Source organism: Lepidochelys kempii, chromosome 26 (assembly GCF_965140265.1).
Source record: "Lepidochelys kempii isolate rLepKem1 chromosome 26, rLepKem1.hap2, whole genome shotgun sequence".
Lineage (NCBI taxonomy): Eukaryota > Metazoa > Chordata > Testudines > Cheloniidae > Lepidochelys > Lepidochelys kempii.
The window spans coordinates 5,353,970-5,376,252 of NC_133281.1; the positions used below are offsets into that span (position 1 = coordinate 5,353,970).

The 22,283-nt window shown below is 52.9% G+C and overlaps 1 protein-coding gene across 1 annotated transcript; it reads right to left on the bottom strand.

Moving 5' to 3' along the window:
- Positions 1-1,631: 1,631 nt before the first annotated feature.
- DOK2 (docking protein 2) lies at positions 1,632-16,829 on the bottom strand. Its single transcript, XM_073324769.1, has 5 exons — positions 16,514-16,829; positions 11,507-11,803; positions 10,846-10,942; positions 4,785-4,966; positions 1,632-4,030 (listed from the first exon to the last, which is right to left on the bottom strand). The coding sequence occupies exons 1-5, from the start codon at positions 16,574-16,576 to the stop codon at positions 3,086-3,088; spliced, it is 1,584 nt and encodes a 527-aa protein (XP_073180870.1). The 5' UTR covers positions 16,577-16,829; the 3' UTR covers positions 1,632-3,085.
- Between the last annotated feature and the right edge of the window lie 5,454 nt (positions 16,830-22,283).

Consider the following 22,283-nt stretch of genomic DNA (forward strand, 5'->3'; position numbering starts at 1 on the left):
TCAGTGTCTGACCATGGGCAAGCCATGGCGTGTCTCTGTGCCTCAGTTTCCCCATCAGTATAATGGAGATAATAAAACTGACCTTGGTCCCAGATTGAGGGTGAGTTAGTTAAGGTATGTGCAGTGCAAAGTGCTACACACATGCCGAATACCATTTGTGCATTTTTCTAACAGTATCTGTAAACTGCACAAGAGCTGGACTCCCCAGATGCCTGTGCCCCCTGGCCTGCAGCCAGCCGGGCTGAAGCACATCACAAAACCTTGGAAAGGGAAGGTTTGGTTGAATAATGGATCAAAACAGACAAACAAACCAAAACTTTAGTAGGAAAAAACAAAAAGAAAATTGTAAAGGATCAGAAAACAAAGCTGAATTAAAAACACAAACAATGGAGTGTAAATAGGAAGGCAGGTGTCCCCCGGGAGCACACAATACAATCAGCTCTGAGCGCTGCTGACTTAAAAACCATTGTTTTGTCATTAATTTATTTGGGTGAGGGGGAGGCAGCAACTGTGCTTAGCTCAGAAGGGGTGCAGATGGGAGCTTAAGGTAATGGGCTGGAGAGGGGTCTGGGGGTCAGGACTCCTGGGTTCCATTTCGACTTTGGGAAGGAAAGATTGAGGTCTCGTGGTTAGAGCAGAGAGTGTCTGGGAGTTAGAACTCCTGGGTTCCAGCACCAGCTCTGAGAGCAGTGTGTTGTCTAGTGGTCAGAGCTTCCAGGTCAGTGATGAAACCTTACTCTTCTGCAATGTTTCGTTAACTCTTTGGTTGCTGGTACCCACCCAGCTCCCAATAAAAACGAGCATGTGTGTGCTATACAGAGAGACCACATGCTCCAGTGGGTGGAAGACTCTAATAAGGCTGGGGAGCTTTTCTGTTGACGCACCCTGTTAGCAGGTGTTAGAAACCTGCACAATCGTGCTGTGTCACGGCGCCAGGCGCACCTTGATACCTCCACCAGTATAGAGGAGAGTGGGTGTGACCTTCTGCTCAGAGCATACCAGGGTAAGATGCAGTGAGGTCCTGCAGGGACCTATAGGACTAGCTGGGCTTCAGGGGACATCTCTGTGCAAGGTTTATGTTTGGTTGCAATTTGAGATCGCCATAAAGCCAAACCCTGGAAGTGGGCACATCTGACCTTAGCCAGGGTGTGACGTCTCTCTCTGGCTGCTTGGCATTGGCAGGTCTCAGATGGAGCTTTTGGGGAAAATCAGCAGTGTCTGGGTACATTCCTGCTCCCTTTCTGTTTGTTTCCTGGCAAGCTCCCATTCCCTTGCTCTCTTCTGGTCCCCCTCACATAGGGCCCTGCACTAGACGAGGTTTTCACCCCTCGGTCCTACTTCTGTCTCTATCACAGTTTCCCCCTACTGATCAGCCTGTTATGGAGACGGGGTCAGACCCGGAGCTCCAGCCTGCAGCAGACCATCCCCACTGCCCCACATCCCAGGCCTTGGGTCACACCTGCACTGAGCTGCATTGGCTGCTGACCACTAATGCTCTTCTCACCCACAGACCCATCACCATTGACCTGTGCTGCCCCTTTAAACGGAACAGAAATATCCATTCCAATCAGGTTTCACGGATTCCCACCCCCCCCTTTCTTTTCTCATGTATGATCTTTTTCAGAACCTCATGTTTAATCATGTTATCCGAAACCCTGCTGCAGAGGGAGTTTCAGCCTGGTTCCCCTTCCCAATAGCGCTAGAGCATCGTACCATGGGCCAACACTGCCCTCCAGCGGGAGAGAAGCAGGATGGCTGCCCACAGGCTGCCAGTTCAGAAATAAACCGACAGCTTAGAAGCTCCTGGCCGAGGTGGGTTGAAGACGGAGGGATCAGCACCAAAGCCGGTGCAGGTTCGCTTTGCCTGGCTCTCCCCTTTCAGAGGCAGTGAGGCAGTCGACTGTGGGGATGCACCCTCCAGGGAGTGGGGCAGTGGGAATGCACCCCCTGGGGCAGCTGGCTATTGGGTGCACAGTTGTAATGTCACAAGTGAATTATGCCTGGTACCACCTGGGCCGATGATCCGCCAGAGCAGCCCCACTGCTGCCACTGGATCTGCCCCCTCCCCAGCTGTCAGTGACCTGGCAGAGTGGGCCCAGCTGGCCCACTCCGCCTGAGTCAGTGTCCCAGCCCAGCTGCCCTGCCTGTGTCAATGGCACGTGTGAGGTGTGCTCTTGAAATTGTTCCACAGAGACCAATATCACACCTGCCCCTCTCCAGCTTGGCCAGTGTCACCCGTGGGCTATCCTGCCCGAACCACTGTCTCAGCTTGATGTCCCACTTCTTCGGCCAGTGTCACACCTGAATCTCCTGCTTGGCCCTAAGCTTTCATCTCCTCCCGTGAGCTCACTAGGACACAACACAGGTCACAGGAAGATGGGATCAGGTGTGCTGGAGGAGAGGAGGGAATGTTCATAGATTCACAAGGGCCCCTTAGATCATCTCTGAGCTCTGCAATATCACAGGCCATTACATTTCACCCAGTTATCCCTGTATTGATCCCCGTAACTCATGTTGGACTAAAGCATAGCTTCCAGAACGGCATCCAGTCTGGATCCGATGGCAGGAAGAAACAGAGGATCCACCCTGGTAATGCTGGGCCAGAGAAACTGATGTAATGGGGAAAGAAGCGGTATGCAACTCCAGAAACCGGTTTAAATGCCGTTTTTAATAGATGTGCCCAGGAATATCTTCTCAGGAGTGGAGAGAAACCCAGGCCCTTTGGGGCAGCATTATTAGTACTATATATATAAACTGCCATCACCGTACTGAGTGCCGTATGCAATATACAGCAATGCATGACCCTTGCCCTAAATCTATACAGTCTAGGCTAAGGGAGAGGGCACTTGGATTCTATCATGCCCCCCTTCTGGACAGCCAGGCCCAAACAGGCTTTCAGTCACTAGTGAGATGAGTTCGACAGACTCAGCTTTTACTCTAAGGGACAGCTGAAGAGAAAAGGCTCTTGGAAATGTCCACTCCGGCCATCTCCGGGGTTAGAGAGATGGCGCAACCTGGGGCCAAGTGGAATGGCAGCACAGAAAGTCCTTTCTCTTGTTCTCTCTCCTCTTCCCTCTCCTCCCTTTTACTGCACATTCTTCTTCTTGTTCATGAACCTCAGGGCCACATTGTCATATTCGGTTTCCCCAAGCCAGTCGCCCCCTTGCCCAGAGAGCAAGTTCAGGGTGGGCACGACCATCTTGGGCACAGAGTAGTCATCCCGCTGGGGGTTGTAGGGGTACTCGTGACCCACTGGGTCCTCTGCAGTGGCCTGCAGCTTCCAGGCCTCCCCTTTGACCTCCTCGGGCTCATCGTACACAGTGTGGGCAGACAGGCCCTCGGGCTCATCATAAATGTGCTCTGGCTTGGTCTGAGTGGGTGGCTGTCTCCGCTTCCTCACGCCCGCTTCATCGATGCTGTCATACAGCGGGTACGGGACCTCTGGCTCCACAAAGCCGCAGAGAAAGCTGCCAAACTCTGTGGCCATCAGGGACTTGGCGATGGTGTCGAAGGGCACAGCATATTCGGACTCAGGTGTCTCTTTTGCCTGAGCCACCACCTTCCTGGACGGCTGCAGGCTCTTGGCTCTGTCCTGCGGGTTCAGTCGGAGGGAGTCACGTGGCTCCGCGTAGGGCAACTCGCAGTCAGCAGGGGAGATGAAGCTGCTTGTGGGCTCCCCGGACAGGGGGAAGCTGGCGGTGGGCTTCACTGATTTGCCTTTGGCTGGCTTCCCCTCCAAGCTGGACTCCAGGGAGAGGCATTTGGTGCTGGCCCTGTGGTGCAGCAGGGACCCTCCAGTTGAGACCCTCCCCTCGCCATCCCTGGGTCGGCTCACGGTCCTAACAGGAACGGGAACCCTGACGGCATCGTCAGCAGGGCCGACCCACCGTGGCTCATCTGTCCCAAGGCCCCTCTGCACGTTGATGGCTGACTCAATGACCTGGAAGATCTCGTTGCCCTGCGTGGTCTCAAACTCAAAGTTGCCTTCTCCAGAGGCACATCTTCGACCGGCCTCGAAGGAGAAGGTCACCTGGCAGGGGTGCAAAGCCAAGCAGGGTCATATCCCCAGCACTGTGTGGGTACAGCAGCCCCCGCCACATTGAGGATAACAACATACTACAGCTGCCAACTAACTCTCCTTGCTCTCCCGTGCAAAATCCCTGTGCTAGGGATCAGAAGGCTCTAGGATCAAACCCAGCTGATGACTCATACCTAGGGCCATTATACCTACTCCCTACAGGGCAGTATTTGTGCCCCATGGATAATTTTCTCACCTGGCTATCTGAGGTGTTTGTTCCCAAGAAAACCCTCCTTGCCTGCCTTGACGCGACCTATGCAAGAGGGACAAGGGTGTCCTGACACCAAAGGGGGCTCAGTCTCCCTGCAGGAGCTCTGGCTTGTGCAAGGGGGATGTCACAGCTACTCCAGTCCCTGCCTCCCCACAGCAGGATAGTACACATGTTTTATCTTGGAGAAGCTCACAAACTACCGCAGTTTTAGCAGGGTGCTGGCTGTGGGGGGAGCTTCCAGCTCCCAGTAGGTGAGGTTCTAGTGAGCCGGGCAGGAGCACAGGCTGTAAGAAGCGCTCACCTCCCAGTTACTGGCAGAAGGGGCTACAACAAATGGCATGTGAGTGCCAGCTGACAGCTACTCCAGGCCCAGCCATTCTGACAGGAGGATGCTTGATTTTTAACAGACTTCCTGCTTAGCTTCCTGATCTGATAGCCCCCATCCACACCCTGCACCTCAAAGGAGCTGTTCCCTCCCTCCGGGTCTGCGATTACCTTATCCCGTCCAAATCTCCGCAGGAACTTATAAGGCCAGGTATAGCGCACGCTCCCCGTCTGCAGGTCCTGAAGCTCCAGGGCCTCGTCCTCAGCTCGGAGGATGAAGCTGCCCCAGAGGAGGCAGCGCTCAGAGGCCTCCGTGACCCTCACTGTCACTTGGAACTCCTTAGTGGCCGCGGCTGCAAAGGAACATGTGCTAGAGGTGATCCTGCTGGCCATGCTGCAGCTCTCGGCCCTTCCGCACGGCACCTTGTGAATTTTGCATGAATACACGAGCTCCCCAGGTCCCCCTCACACTGTCAGCCCTGCTGCTGGGAGCCTGCGGCTCAACAGCACGTACCCAGGCAGGCCTGTCGTCTGCTAATGTAGCAACGCAGAGGTGGGGGGAGTGCAGCTACCACCAGGCCTGGCTGTGTCCTACATAACCAGTGTGGAGTAGGACATGCCACAGACAGAGCTGCTGGGCTCTCAGCCTGATGAGAGGGAACCAGCATGGCCCACGTCCATATGGGCCAATGGCACCGTCATACAATGGTTAGACTGGGGATGATGTCATGTGGCATGGTAGGTGGCTTACCCCACAGGGGGTGGGGGGCAGGTGAGAGGCTAAAGACCAGGGAATCTCCAGCCTTCTTGAGAGCTGATAGGTATTAGTGAGGTGCTGCCAGGAGCTGCCCTCAGACTGAGGGAGGCTTTCGGACCAATTCCTCTGCCTCTGGCTCATTCCCGGGGCTCCTCAAAACACTCCTAAAAGGCAAATGCTTTTCCCTTGGGATGCACAGCAGAAATGTCCCAGAAACATCCTTCCCCGCCCCGCCGGGGGGGGGGGAGCCCAGAAAACCCCCAAAGCCCCTGGATTCCCTTGCAAGATCTTCACACGCAGAGTCACACGTGCACTCCCCGTTCCAGACGCAGGCTCACAGCCGCACACAGGCAGACATGCTAATGCAGACAGCCTCTCTCGCACATAAACCCACTTCCCCCATTTCAAGCCGCCCAAGCTGAATGCTATAGTGCACTCGCCTATCAGCTCCCCGCAGTTTGCTTGCCTGGCAGCACTGCTCTGCCCCATGGCTGTGGATTGGAAACAGGACTGGCATTTCAGTGGGAGATCAGCTGACTCGATTCCTCATTCCCTGTAGCACCCAGGACCCTGGGATGTTGGTAAGGGGCTTTCCAAGAGCCCTTTGTTAAGAGATCAACAGTGCATCAGTGAGGGGATGTGCCCCCAGTCGGAGAAGCAGGCCTGCTATCTCTGAACTCCCCCATGCAGCACGCCCACGGACGTAAATTCCCCTCTCTGCCCCCTGCTTCCCCCACTTCTCCCCAGCCCTGCAGTGTGACACAGCTGGCACAATGCAAGGTGAACTTTCCTCGAGATGAGCCCACCACATCCTTCCTGTTCCTGTCAGGGCTCCCTCAGCTCAGCAAGTGGGGCCGAGAGATGCAAATGCTCCTGCTGCCACGCCGCATCCCCCTCCTGCTCGGCTCACCGGGGCCCTCGTGTCCCCCAGCTCTGCTGGAGGCGGAACACGGAGCGTGTCACATCAGCCGCCTTAAAAGGCCACGGGGCTGGGATCTGCAAGGGCTGTACCCAGCCCTGCGCTCACCGAGAGCTTCCGGCAGCCACTGTGGGAGCCAAACTCTGATCCAAACGCACCTCAGATTCACACTGTGCTATCAGCCACGCAACGTAGGCACATGGATGGCAGACTTCCCAAAAGCCCACGGTGCTGTGATAAGGGGTGCGGGTAACTCAGGAAAGGACGCTCCCTCTGGGTCAGTGCCCTATGCCCTCGTGTGATGACAGGGGGTGCCATGTGGCAGAGAACAATGTAGGCGACAAAGCAGAGGGCACTCTCCCCTTGCAGTCAGCGGTGAGCTGGCCAATCTGTCTGGACCGCACTCATCACCTGAGCATGGGATCTGTTAGAGAGGAGGAGGGCGGATTCTCCCCTTCCCCTGGCGCTTTGTGCCATCATTCATAGCTGGGCACAGTGGGTGCCACCCTGGAATCCTCCACTCATGCCAGAGCTCGCATTTGGCACTCAATTTGCCCGAGTGTAAATGACTCCACCAGGTGAAAGGCAGAGGAGAAGCAGACCCATCCTCCATCTTTCAGAGGAACACAAACCCCAGGTCCTGAGCCCAGGGCACTTCCCCCAAGAACAGGGGTGTTCTAACCCAGTGTCCTGTCCAAATTCCAGCTTGGACAATTATATTCTCCATCTCCCTACATGCTCCCTACACTTTCAACTGGATCCTGCTTCTTCTCCCCTTCCTGTCCTAAGCTGCCGGGTCGGGTTCCTGGGCCTCTATTTACCAGCTGTCAGGTTCCACCCTGGAGACAGGAACATTTCAGAGGGGAGTCAAGCGGTTCTTAGGTTTGCGGTTTGCAAAGAGCTTTGTGAGGGAAAATCCTAGGCATGGTATTTATTCTTATTACCAGGCCAGCTCCACACTGAGAATGCAGGTCAGCCTCTCCCCAGAGCCATGTCAGATGCTGGCAGCCTTGGGACACGACTTGCGCCCCCACTCCATGTTAAACAGCCCTCTGTAGCCAGGGTACGGTCCTGACAGGTGCATTCAAAAGCAACCCAGCAGGCTGCAGATCTTCCCCCGGCCCTGCCAAACAAGCAAGACCATTCCTACTTCCCTAGCACCCCACTTGCCCCGAGTTCAGCTCAGGGCAGGCCTCTCTCCTGTAGTAGTTTGCCAAGTGCTATGTAGCCCAGCACAAACTCCCTGTGGCTTATCTGCTCCCTGCAACTGGCCCTTGGCCCTCTCTGAGAGAGGGAGGTGAGTGTGTTGCCTTCTCACAGGCTGATAGCATAGCAGAGGGACAGGCTATCCCATTCTCCTTTGGAGGGTGGATAAAAAGGAGTGACTCACCATCTGAAGAAAACTGAGACAGGCACAGGCTGGAGATGAGATCAAGGGAGAGGTGCAGGCTGGATCAAGACACTGAGCCAGACTCACCCCTGAATTTACATCAGTCATGGATTTGGCCCTTTGCTCTCAATTCTCTGCCAATGCTGCTGTTTAATCCAGCAGACAAAAGGCGTGTGTGTGTGAGAGAGAGAGAGAGAGAGAGTGACTGTGTCTGCTCACATGTGCGTGCATAAATGTGTGTGCCCATGCAAGTGAGTTTGTGTGTGCGTTTGCATGTGCGAATCCCCAGGTACATATTTCCAGGTGGGAAGGTGTACAAATGTGCAACTGTGTGCATACACACAAGCATGTGAGTTAGCAAGCGTGCTTGGCATGCCTCTTCTCATAGGTTCAGCCTGTAAGCCAAGACATGATCAGTGTCCTGGAGTGGGGGTGATTTTCTTTTGCTAGCCCACCCTATGGGTCCCTGTAAGGCAGAGACTGTGCTCTGGGAGGATTAGTCTCTGCTCCTTCCCCAGCAGCCCCTGGGGCCCTTCCACTTCCCTGAAAGGATCCCAGGTCCATTACTCAGGCTGCCTTTGACCTGGAGAGGTTGCTACATTGATGATTGAGCAGGATGTTTGCAACAGGCTGAAGTCTGTGGGTCGGTTGGTAAACTGAGCCCGAGCCAAGTGTGTGTGACACTCCTGCTGTGTTTGTGGGCACCAGATCTGTCAGGTCCCCACATGCCTTCCAGCAGCACTCAAGAGATGGAGGCAGAGGGAGACAGTGCCCCTTCTGGCCACTGCATTTCACCCCTTTCCCTATATAAACATTCCCATTCAGAACACTTTGCCCTCAGACAGGCCCTTTCCTCTGAGGATCCCCAAGCTCTGTGCAGTGCTGACTCAGTCACGTTACCCTCATTGCTCAGATGGGGAAAGTGGGGCACAGAGAAGTGACTGATCCAAGGTCACCCTGCAAGTCAGCGGCATAGCCAGAGCCTCAATTTCCCTTTTCATGTGGCTGCCAGCTGTCTCGTTCCCCCACCCCACGCTCCTCTCCCTTCACTTAAACCACCCAGCCCAGCTGCGCTACTTGGCACGCAGGGTTGACAGCCTGTTCCCATGGCCTTGTGGGAGTGGGCACATGGGCTCTGTGCCTTCAGTCACTCCTCAGACCAGGAGTGCAGGGCTGAGGGGCTCTCATGGGAAATGGTGCAAGATCGACAAGGGTTCTTAGCGCTCTGGACAGTTGCGAGCGGCCAGTTATCAGCGCAAGGCACAGTTCTACCAAACCACAAAGCAGGAAGCGCACAAGGGCTATTTATGAAGCTGATTTTCCATTACACTTTTTGCAAAGAGCAGGGCTGCGCTGTTGCGGCAGCCATGCTCCGATTCAAAATTAGCAGCATCGCTTAACTGGAGCGTGGGCTAAGGCTCCAGGTTTAATCTTTAACTTAGCGCTGTGGGGTCCTGGTGTGCGACTAGGGCTCCTAAGCACTAAGGCAACACAAATAATAAGAGCCAAGTGAATACTGACAAGGTCCTCCTCTGAGCTCACCATTAGACTCCCCTCCTTCCTACCTGGGTACAGTCTCTCTGGCCTGGGTAAATCCCGGGACTGTGTTCTGAGAACCATGCTACGGATTCTCTGAACATGGTTGTAATGTGGCTTCGAATGTGGACACAACCCTGATGTGCTGCAACTAGGTCTGCAACAGTTTCAGGTGCGTTCCCAGTTCGCTGAAGGGCACTTGGGCCCAGAGGCTGGCTGCAGGCTTCTGGTGTCTAATGAAGTTCCCCCAAGTGAAGAGTGTCACAAGCAAAAGCTTGATGCCCAAGGGAAGGGGGTGAAGAAGGAGGCAGAAACAGGTTAGGAGACCCCAGAGAACAAGGGTCTCCCAAGGGACCAAACACATCACAGGGAGTGAGACTTGGGAAGCATTGTTATATTAAGCCTCATCATTATGTCGATTTGCCGCTTTGTTACAAGCCAGTGGCATGTTGGCGGTAACGTGAATGAGGTGATCGCTGATGGTCCCTGAATCACTCGGCTGCTGGTTCTAGCCCCCGTTGGGTCAGCTACTCAAGTAGCAGGAAGTTGATACTCCCTGAGAGCTGGTCAGCAGTGGATTCTACTTAGAAATGGGACCTGGTGGGTTTGAAGGGCAAAATGCACCAAAGTGTGCACTGGGGGGCAAGTCTAGATGCCAATAGCCTGGGAACCGAGGGATTAATGTGGAGAGATGCAATTGAGTCTGGCAGTATGCCAGGGAAAGCAAGGAACAAAGATGCATATGGCTGCCAAGCTGGGGCTGGTGGCAAGAGATAATAGGCTTCAAGGGGCTGATCCAAAGCTCTTAGAAATCAATGAGAATCTTTCTATTGACTTCAGTGGGCTTTGGCTCAAGGCCCCAGGGCTCTGGGATATTAAGCTTCCGTCTGAGTGTCCCCCAAAGCAAGTACGGAGCTGGCAGGCGAAGGAGAGGGCATGTCTCTCTTTGCAAAGATGAAGCATGGTCGTACATTTCCCAGCAGCCCCAGCGAGAGATATCGAGAGGTCTGCTCTTCTGTAAGCGCCCAGCAGGGCTCTGGGATCACAGCTGAGTCACACTTGACAGTGGTTTCGGGTTCCGCCAGGGCAAGGTGTTATTACTCCATCCACCCTCCCACACACACACCCCCACCCCTTTCCTCACTTCCTCTCAGAAAGAAGAAAACAAACCACTTGAATCACTCTGCTGGGGGGTTCATCTCTGCTGTGCCCTGCCTCTGCCCCTTCTGTGCCCACTCCACTCATCCGGCTGGCTGGCTGGCTTTCGCCACACATTGCCTGTCTCTCTGCGGACATACATATTCATCCTTATACCCACACCATACACATTCAATGATCGGTCTATCCAATTTCTATCTCTCTCTCTCTCTCTCTCTCTCTCTCTCTCACACACACACACAGACACACCCCCCCCAATGCTGCATCTATTTACCTGCATGTTCACAGTGGCTCTGTCCATGTCTCTAGGTATCTCATCTCCTAGCCTGTGGGTTCTATGGAATTGAACAGACAGGTCCAGTCTCCGGTGCCTGCTGACCCGGCACCTTCTGCCAGAACTAGTTGCACTTCCAACACACACACACACACGTACACACACACGCAGAGCCAGGGTCTCTCGTTCCCACCCTACCTTTGGCCCTGGAGCTGTACAGGGAGTTCTCCTCCATGGATAGCGAGATCGGGTGGCTGTCCGTCCCCACTGCTGCCTTCCGTTCATCCCTGCTCCTCTGGAACCCACAGGGAAGAGCAATGGGTGAGTTTGGGGCAGCCCAGGTCCAGCCACGCAGATTTGGGCCCATGTGGTGTCTCCTCCCCAGCACTGAGATCCAGATGCCAGAGCTGATGGAGAGGGCATCCCCCTTCTTGCAACCTCATCTCCCAGTGCCTGGGGCTCTTTGTTGAGTTGCCAAGGCTCCTCTTGCTCCCCAGACCAACAGGGGCTTGGAGACCCTGTGAAGGACACAGGGGACACCAGAGCTGGCCTGAGAGAGCACCCTGAGGACTCTGAGCAACACCTCAGCGAAGGCCAAAGCTCAGTACTAATGGGCAAAGCTGGGCCATCCATTCTCCCTGGCCCCCTCCAACACCCACCTCCATGGAAACCCCAGCTCTTGGAGCTCCTGATCTCCCCGGGGGCCCCTGTCCCCTAGATCCTTGGTGCTCTATCTTTCCAAGTCCCCCACCCACTGAATACCTCTCTCCAGATCCTTGGCATCCTCCTCACTCCTAAGGACCCCTCTACATGCCCCTATCGCTCCCCACCACCCCAGGAAGCATGCTGCCACTCTCACCACGAAGGCCAGATCGCAGAGGGTGAGGACCCAGTTGGCCACTTCGGTGCTTTCAGCTGCCAGCAGGTAGCGCTTGTCCGTGGTCTCCAGGATGAAAGGGACAGTCTCCTTGGGGCTGCTGGTGTCCCCATTAGCCTCAGCTACATGCACACAGTTACTCAATTTGATGAGCTTCTTGCCACTCTCAGCCTTCTTGGGCTTCTCGGAAGTGGGAGGCCCGGAGCCCTCGAAGAGCTCCAGGTGGGCACAGGAGCAGGAGCTCTCCTGGTACAGCGTTGCCCAGAACTTCCTCCATTTCTGACCGGGGGGAAGGAAGCCAAAGGAACAGAAACATGCGGGTGTTAGTCAACTCTGCCTTTGGGTTCCTAGGAAGTTTCACTTCCTGACTCTCATGCTCTAGCCCAAGGCTGCAATGTCTGGGCTGGAAATGGTCTCCTGGGGACAGCTGGTTTGTTTTACATGGAAAACTAAAGCTATTCCCACATCTTTATGGCAAAAAAACAGCTGTGTTTTTACATCAAGACAGACTTGAGCCATAGACTATTTTCACTTCAATAAGAGGTGTGTTTGCATTGATAGCTAGCTTGATGCAAACCCTAGGGGAGACAAGCCAACCGCAGTTTATGCCTTGGTGCGACTACTGGAGTTTAACCATGTATCCACATACCAGGGTTTAAGCTCACCTAGCCACTTCACAGTAAAAACCGCAGTGCCTTCTCTCCACTAGGGTTTACCAATGCAAACACACCTCTTACTGCAGGGATGACATGGTCCATGTCTCCACCCTGGAGTGTTGTTTTAAAAAGGGCCACGAGGGTAACAATTTCAAAAGCACCTGTGCCTTAGGAGTCCAAGCTCCACTGCAAGTCAACAGGATCTGGGCTCCTTTAGATCCAGATCCTCAAAAGCATTTAGACACTTAACTCCCACTCTGTGCCCTAGAAGGCTTCTGAAAATTTTCCCTTAAGTGTTTACTTTTAATTAGCTCCTGTAAACATCCCAGACAACCCACAAAGGCACTGAGGCTCAGGGTGCATCTACACTGCTCATGGCAGTGAGCCTCCCAGCCCTTGTTGACAGATTTGGGCTTGCACACTTCACACTATCACACTAAAAATACCTAGGTCGAGGCTGCAGAAGTCTGAAGCCTAGGGAGGGGGGTTGGCTGCAGAGCCCAAGCTCCAGCCCAAGCCACAACTTCAAAGTGCTGTCTCCTATCTACACAGCTATTTTTAGCACTGAACCACAAGCCCTGCGAGCCTGAGTCTGTTGACCTGGGTTTGGGGGCTCGCTTCGGTGGGTGGCTGCTGGCTGTGTAGATGTGCCTCAAGGGGCTGGTCTAAACACACACATGCTGGACAAGAAACACCAACACTGATTTTCATTCAGACCTTTCGTTATGTTGGTGCAGGTTACGTTCACTTGAACAGCCAGACGCTCCACAAAGTCTGCTAGAGACTTCACTAGTGCTCTTGATTTTATGTGGAAGGAGCTCAGATACTGTAGTGATAGGCAGCAGGATAAAAATGATAGATAGATAGATAGATAGATAGATAGATAGATAGATAGATAGATAGATAGATAGATAGATAGATAGATAGATAGACACTCTTAACCTGGACTCAGAGCGGCTATACAGATATCTATGTATACATGCCCTGAAATGGCTCTGTCAGAAATACTGTTGCCAAGTTGACCAGCTGAGCTGCTGCCAAGACAGCAGTTTCACCTCGCAAATGATGTCTTTGTGGCAGCTTCTTCACTTAGGGGCCAATTGATGCCTAAGTGCACGATCTAAAGGTTCCTGAAGTGAAATGGACTCTTGCCATTGACTACTGTGGGCTTTGGATCAGGCCCTAGACTGTTTCCGATTCTGCAAAAGCAGGCAGACGTCACTGCATCAGGGACAGACTTGTGTCACATTTTTGAAGCTAGCTCGACAACCAGAACAGCTAGAGACTTCCTTTGTGTTACAGAAAGAAAGTTTAGATTCTGGAGAATAAGTAGGCAGAAGGAAATAGGGTCCAGTTTACCTCCCCACTGTGCACCAGCTGAATCAAAGCCCTCGCTTTAACTGAGGAGAACGTGACCTTTCCGTGTACATGGCTCGAGAGTGGTGCCAAGGACAATCTACAACCTGCATATGCCGTGCACCAAACAGCTTCCCCATCTGCCCGCACTGATCTCCGCAGTGTGGCCACAGGCTATTTGGTTGGGTTAAACTTTCATCGGGGAACAGCTGCCACAGGTCAAAGATGCTGGTTATCTGGTGTCCTGCCTGCTCTGCTCTAATGTGTTACAACCCCGCACCCATCTTCCTTGGGAGGGGAGGGGAGGCCAGGACGCCCTGTCTAGCCCAGCATTGGGAGTGGGAGGCGTTTCGCTGGGTGGGCAGTGAGCTACTGACAATGACCGAAATAGCCAGGGCTGCAAACATTCATTTGGTTATCTGCTAAGAGGATATGCTCCATCTGCGCTCAAGGCCTGTGAGCCAGGCTCTCGCACACAGATCACACATGCGGCACTGACATTTGCAGACGGGGGTGGAGGAGTGTTTACTATTCAATTTCACATGTACGTCTAGCACTGGTGAATGGAATCTGCTGCTCAGCCACGAAACTGAAGCCACAGCTAGGCAACCTTCCCCACCCTGGCCTAGAGCTGTTGCCAATTTTGACTGGACGTATTCCTGGAGGTTTCATTACATGACACAATCTTTAATTAAAGATTCATCTTTAATTCCTGGAGACAGTCCTGGAGGGCTGGCAACCCTAGGGAGCCACTTGGAAATAGCAGAGGAACTCCAGCCCCCTTTAGGCTGCCCACTGCCAGAGGGCTAGTCAGCACCATGCTTGTTTTTTGCGATGCAGACTCTTGAGGGCAGGGATCTGGACTGAGATCCTCCCTCCCTGGTGCCTGCAGGCAGCACACAGAAATGCCTTTTGGTTACCACCAGCACGGGCTACGTTGATCAGCTGACCAACAGGAGAAAGAGCCTGTTTCTGTAAACAACCCCTTGCGTCCTCCTGTCTCTGAATGTGGTACAGAGGCCTGACTCCCTTCTCCTTCACACTGGGGTAAATCAGGAGTAACTCCGTAGTTACACCAGTACAAGAGAAAGGGGAAGCTGATGTTTCTAACAGTGCTGCAAATGTGCGATTCCAAAGAAAAGGTCTGGGGGAAACAATCACCTCTCACTGTTCACCGTGGGCTAGACACTCAGCTGGTGTTAATCAGGGAGCTTAGGCCAATTGACATCCACTGATGATCTGGCCTATGTCTTTCTTTGGAAGCTAGACCTGGCCCCAGGAGCCAATGCCTGCACCCAGTTCTGAACTTCCCGGAGTCTAGGGGGATGTTGGACCCAGGAGTCCAGTTAGGGTCCATCTCTATTAACAGTGCACCTCCTGCATCCCAGGGCTCATGCCCAGGTATCTAAGGATACGTCTACCCTGCAGTAAAAGACTACGGCATGACTGCAGCTGGCTCAGGTCAGCAGACTCGGGCTTCAGAGCTACAAAATTGTAGTATTGAGTTTCCTGTGCGACCCTATGGCGGGTAGGGTCTCAGACCTTGAGCTCCAGCCCAAGCCCAGATGTGTACACTGCTTTTAGCCCCACAAGTCCAAGTCAGCTGACCGCAGCTCTGAGACTCAGTGCAGTGGGGGGTGGGGGGTGGCGGGGTTTACGGCAGTGTGGACATACCTTTGGGGGGTCTCCCCGGGGATGTGCACAGGGAAATCATTGTGAGTTTCCCCTGACAGCTTAGCTCCCGCAGGAGATGGCAGGCAGTGCTCTGGGGTTTGAACTCCCATTTTGGTCTGGCTGCAGGATTTCCAGAGGAACCTTTCCACAAACTAATATGCACTGCAAGCAGGTGAAAGCTAGCGGTGCAGACTTCTGCTTTCAGGGGAGTTCTTTGCAACCTGAGCCCAGCCGGGATCCTTGCAACTGGATCATCTTGAGACCTGCCCAGAAGTACGAAAGCTCCTAAAATGCTGCACAGAAGCAGGGGAACAGAGCCAGGGTCAGGGGAGATCTGAGAGGGGGGTGCCCCGGCAGCAGAGCAAGTGGGTGTGAGCAGAGATGCTGAGCACAGGGGAGGTCCTGTGACACTGTAGATCAGAAATGAGCTGAGGAAGCAGGGGTCTCCTGCAACGCAGGAGCAAGCAGGGAGCGCGGTGTTGGGGTGGGGGAGCTCCTGCTGCAGTTGCAAAACAGCGATGTTGTTTTTTTAAAGCCCAGTCCATGTTTATGCCAATCACTGTGAGGCCCCTGGCAAGTTGCCTATGTCAGTGCAATGAAGGCAAATCCCTGCTGCCCTCCCCTTCCCCATCCCCAGAGTAGATTGTCCCCGTCTCTGTACTGTGAGTCTCAGGCCCTATCTGCCTTGAGCCGTGGGACAACAAGTCAGAGACTTCAGCTTCTGCCTACGCTCTCCTCTGGAGGGATGTGACTCATTCCTGGGAGTCACCGGGCAAGATGAGGGCTTCCTACAAGAGGGAGGAAGTTCTGGTGAGCTGCAGCTTGTGCCCAGTTGAGTCACCAGGGCAGCAGCCGGGTAACAGAACGGGGGATGCTGGAGGGGGCACGTCACAGTAGGTTCAGTGGGGTGAAACTGGGCAAGAGACTGTTTAGGCAGAACATCCAGGGGGTTCTTAATGGGGCGGAGAGTGTGAAGCGGGGCCTCGTCTCCCCAGAGAGTCCCATGCGTGGGGCATTTAAACCCCTAGGAAACCAGTCTGGCTCTGTGACCCTACTGCCGTTCCCAGCCCGGGTACAGCACAGCGACAGGGCCCCACCAGGGATGAGGGGCCAGCCCTGCAAACTGTCCCACTTTGCAATAAGGCAAGATGGCGAACTAAGGGCACAGAGGCAGGCGCTGTCTGAGTCCAGGATGGAGGAAGCCCAGGGCCCAGGCAGCACATGGGAGTCCCCAGTCAAGAGCAGCTAGAAGCTTCAGTAACCAGCCTCCAGCCCCGGCAAAGATGCCCAGGTCGGTCCTTACCTTCCCGAAGGTTTGCTGCTGCTGGAGGTACAGTAACCCCTGTTTCACAACCACCTCATCCATCTTCTAGCAAGGAGCATCCTCTCGCTCTGCCCCGCTGTCACACGCACTTTCCTGTCCGGGCCCTCCCCTCTATCTCCCTCGATCTTTCACACCTCCCACCTCTCACCCATGCTTAACACCTCTCCCGCAACTGGCCCACTCCCCACTTCTAGGTCCGGCTCCCGGCCCTTCAGTTTAACTCTTTCCCGCCGCAGACGCCCGCCCGCTTCTGCCTTCAGGGTTGGGTTTGCTCCCTATCTCATTTCATGAGCATGTGACCTGTGGTCGGGGTTTGTTTGTTTTTTTTTCCTAAACATATACGTTTCGCACTTCAGCTTCCTGTATTTGCGATCTTACCAGAAAGGGCAGCTACAGGCGCTGTTGTTGAGTGCTGTTATGTCCACAGACAGACTGCATGCTAACACACTGCCGTACATTCAGACTGTACACGCAAACACAGAGATCCACACACTGACAAGGGAGACTGTACACACTGACACCAGAAGACACACACACACTGAGGCTGTACACACTCACACACCGAAGCACACACTGATACATCGTGGCTGTACATATTGACACACACACACACACTGCACGCAGAGACACACACACTCACGCACCGAGGCTGTATGCGTTGACACACAGAGATACACACCCTGACACCCAGAGACTGAAAACACGGACACACAGGGACACACACATTGTCACAGTGAAGCTGTACGCACTGACACACAGAGATGCTTACACACACACCGATTGTACCCCCTCATCCACAGGCTGTACATGCACACACATGCACAAATTGTACACACAGACACTCTTGAGTCTTTCGCTCTTTACACCACAACAACAATCTGAAGACACCCCGGGGGGCTTAGCTGGATCCCAGATAGCTGTATTTACTAACTATACACAAACACACCAGGCCTAGCAACACAGTATAGGTTACAACAGCACCACTACCCTGGTTGGTTTCTGGCAGCTTCGGAAATACAGAGCTCAGTGAGCATCGCTAGAGGGCTCACAAACTATTTAAAGGAATACTACCCAATTCCTACACACTCCACAAAGACACCAATTATACACTTTTGTTTTTACTTTATTATCACCCTCCTTCTAGTCAGAAAAGGCACAGGCAACGGTCAGAACCCGCTCCTCCCACCCAACTCCACTATTCTTGGACAGACTCTGGGCTCTTGTCGTACCACACGATACCCCAACGTGCCCTGGGATCTGCAGGCCCATCTGGATTAGAGAGGGGCTCATTTGAAGCCAGAAGGTTTGTTTAATCCCTTATGAAGTCAGGGTCCAGCTGCCCCAGGTACATTCAGTTTGTGAGGAGCCCCAAATCACAGAGGTGTGGGGCTCTTGGGGGATGGGTTTTCTGGGGATTTGTGCTCTCTCTCTCTTTCTCGCTCTCTCTGTTGCTTGCATTGGCTCTCTGCACCTGCTCCATGCTTTACTTATGAGCTTTAAAGAAACAGCCACCTTGCCCCTGATGCCAGCACCTCAGAGCAGGTAAATGAGGTGGCTCCAGGGAAATGGGGCAACAGGCAGTCATGCAAAGCAGGAGAAAGCAAATGTCCTGGTGCCGAGAGACACTGGCTTCACTTCCTGGAGGCTGGACGCCTGTCTTTAACCACAGAGCAGAGCCAGTCGAGCAGTGGCAGGCTAAGCTCCTGTGGCTGCTGGCAGTGTAAGCTGTCTTTGATACTGAGGGACAGTGGAAACAGGTCGCTTACATTTGATGCAATGGAACTTGATTTAACTTGGCGCTGTGTGCTACTGCTTTGGGCATCCCGGGCTCACACAGTGGGGGTGAGGGGATCCCACACCCTCAGACAATGGGGCTGGGACACACTAGTTACAAGAGAGAACCTAGGGGAGAAAGTGCACACATTAGCTCACTGCATGGGCTTCCCTGCCCCCTGCTGGCAAAGGGGGCTGGCTTGGCCCCTCTGGAGAAGTAAGGGAGGGTCTGAGCGGAAGCAGGTCTCACGTGCTTTGCATGAACTAGGCACCCTTGTGTGTAAGTCTACATCTGTTGGAGCACCCTCCAGTGGCCAATTCATCCCCCCTTGTTCTCTATGTGACTGGCAATAATAATAGTAATAATGGCAGTCTCTTGCATTTGAGTATGCCTGAGCCTGGACATCAGCTTCCACCTGTAGGGTTCAGGAAACGCGTCAAGGCAAGTCAGTGTCTATGTTCCCTCCTGCTGTCGGGCACGATGGAGCGATGACATTCTGTTGCACGTTCTGCTTGCTTCGTAGCAGAGTACCAAGCTCGCCTGCCATGGCCCCTATCCTCCTAGGTCATTAAGTCCAGCCTGACAGACTGTAGGATGCTCCTTGTAGCAGTGTTTTGGGTAGCCAGTCTTCTTACTGCCTTTTTCAAATGCACTGCATGGAACTTTCTTAGGCAGTCAATTGTTCCAACCCAAGTCATTTTCCTCGCGCTAGCATGGCTGCCAGCCATAGTCCTTCATTGCTGGTGATTTTGTCGGGCCATTTGATTCCCATTACGATGCAGAGGTGGTGTTGTGGCAGGCAGTTACGGTTTTGGATACGGCGACAATAAAGGGGACAGGTCTCTAACGAGACTGACAATAATGCTGCATTATGTTATATAGCATCTTTCACCCGTGAGTAACACATTGCAAACAAGATGTCCAAGAATCACTTGGCCCACCCCCCTCCCACTGAAACACAGCCACCTCTGGGGCAGGAGGCAGCAGCTGTGTAGCGGCAACATGGCATCATTACACAGCAGTTTAGGACAGCAAGTGAAGAAGAATCCCAAACCCAGTTGAACCGCCAGGGGGATTTAAGGAGGCAGAATAGAATAACAGATTTGGCCGGGACACCAGGGTTAATGCAAAAGGCCAGATTGTGATTTCTGTTACACCAATGTAAATCTTGAATGGCTCCATCAACTTCGGTGGAGCTATTCTGTATTTGCCCTGGTGTAACTGGGATCAAAGTCTGGCTCCGTGACTCTTAGGGAAAGTGCCATGGGATCTTTAACAGCCATGACTGCTCAGGACTTCCATCTGAAGATGCCCCAATGATTATTCCATGCAGCCCCCATGCACACAGCTTTGTTTCTGCAAACAAATTCCAGAGGTGCTATATTTTACAGGGACAAGAAAACTGACACTGAAATAGCTCCGCTTGGAGACAGCATGCCGAGGGCACTTTGGTGTATTTAGAGAGATGCTCAGAGATACTTTTTCTCTTTCCATTGTTTCATTGGTATGTCGAGCAGCCTATGAATAGGATCCATACTTCACCAGATGGTTCATCCAGACATATCAGAGCCATGACATTACAGGTGTCTGTGGACTATCCGACCTGCATCCCTTCCCTGGCATATTGAGAATCCTAGGAATATCCAAGCAGAATCTCCCCATGTTGGGCATCTGGGGGACTGAAGATTTGAAGATTAGCAGATTACACAGCCAGATGCTATCTGAGCTGTGTGCTTTTGCTGGCAGAGTGGGCAGCCGAGGTATACTCATCCCTTGTCATTGCATTGGCACATTAGGCATCTGGTAAATGTATCTGGTTCCGTGTTGCTTCAACCACACTGGGGGCATCTGTAATATTTCTGAACCACATTGATTCTCTGGGAGCCTCGGAAGCTGGAAAGTGGTCCACATTCCCTCAGCATCTGGATGGATACCCAGGGACTATCAGACCGGAACCACCTCATCAGTGTATTGATAAATCCCAAGAATATCTGATCTATACTCCCTTCAGTGGGACACAGGGCATTCTGATGGGATTAGTTCCTATTTGCAAGTGGATGCCAGGTTGCTGGGGTTCCTGCCTGGATGAATATCTCTTTAACTCCAGCAGCCTGTCCCAGTGCGAGCCAAGGGAAGGGGTGCTGGACGAGGAATGTTATTGCCATCTGGGCAGCTCCTTTGCATCACCCTTATTGTTACAGTATAAGGCATGTAGCCACTTTCAGCCAAGCGGGCAGCCTGAATACTGAACATTCCAATTTGCTATCTGCTGGGGTGGAGGGAAGAATTTGCACTGCAGACCTCATGTTTCTTTGGCGTATTTCATTTTAACTTGAAATCACAGATCGGGCTGCGGGATGAGAGACCACCACCATCAGGCCTGAATCCCCAAGCTCGGTTCCAGAACCAGATATGAATCTGAGCTTTCCCCAAATCTAGGGACGTGTGAATCCAGTGTCCCCATGGGGTCCATTGCAGCCTTCAGATCCAGATCCATACACAAACGTCTCTAACGTTTGGGCAGGTTTGGCTCGAGGGTAGCTGTTTGGGCCCATTTCTAGTTAAGATAAATGAAATTAAACAGATTGTATTTTATTATTTCAATCACTTTATTGCTAATAATAATTTTTGCATGATGGTAGAAACCACAATGTCCTCGGTGCTGTTCACACCTACAGAAAATAATAATCCCTGCTGAAATGGGGCACTGGCACTTGAAGGTCATGTGAAAGGCCAGTTACTCTGTTCCAGGTGTTTGGAATAACAGAAGTAGCCACTGGGTGAGAGGAAAAGGGTGGGATGGGGAAAGTAAGTGGCCATCCCAGACCACTGTCCCTTTAAGCCCAACTGTGGGTCACACACAACTGCTCCTGTCCTGCCTGAGAGGTCCTGAGTCGGGATGAAGGGCTGGGGAAAGAGGAGATGGCACCTGGGATGGGGAAGTGTTAGCCAGAGATTCCAATGAGTTCAGACCAGTGCAAGGGTCTTTGCAATGGACATTTCAGATCTGGGGCTCTTCGGGGGGTACCAAGCTGTAACTCACACTAACACACCCTCTTCCCCAAGAACGTGGAAGGGGCCATGATTGCCCAAGAAGTACCCGTGTGGGAGCATCTTGTGCTAATCCTAATATTATACAGGGGATTTACTGCAAAGACCTTTGGCAAGCGAGCATTCACATGCTCTCGCAGTTAGAGCAGAGAACTGGAACCCAGGACTCCTGGGTTCATAGAAGAGACCTACGCAGGATTCTTCCCTACTGCCTGTTTTCTAGAGTTTAGTCCTAAATGTCCCAAGTGATGGAGCTCCCAGACCACCTGACGGATCTCACCATCAGGAAGCCTGTCCTGATATTCCCTTTCCTAGTACCATTACTTGCATTCCAAGCTCTTTGTGGGAGGGGCTGTCTCTTTGCTATATATTTGTACAGCGCCTAGCACAAAGGGGCTGTGGGCTCTTAGGCTACTGCAATACAAATAATAACTGTGATCCCGTTCCTCCTAGTTAATCCCCTGCATCCCCGTAAATAACCCTCCTCCTTTCTGGGAGTTCACAGCCTTCCAATATTGTCAGGCTGTTACTACGTCCCCTTTCAGTGATTGCTTAGCTAAACCAGATGGATTTAGCTCTTTTAATCTTTCCTCACCTCCTTGATCATCCTTGTCATTCTTCTCTGAACTACTTCCAGTCTGTCGATGTGCGTCTGGGAACGTGGTGCCCAGAACTGAACACAATATTCCAGATGTGATTACCCTGGAGACATCAGACGCCAGAACTTTCAGTAAGTCTCAGCATCCCCAGCTGGGTCCAGGTTTTCAGAAGACCTTCAGCACCTGCTTAAGCACCTAATTAAAGGGCAAGCTTCTCTGACAATGAAACCTGGCCCTACAGAGAGGGACTATTGCCTCTCTGCTCATGACTGCATGACCTTGGGCAAGTCACTTTTTTGCACTCCCTATAACTCAGTTTCCCCAT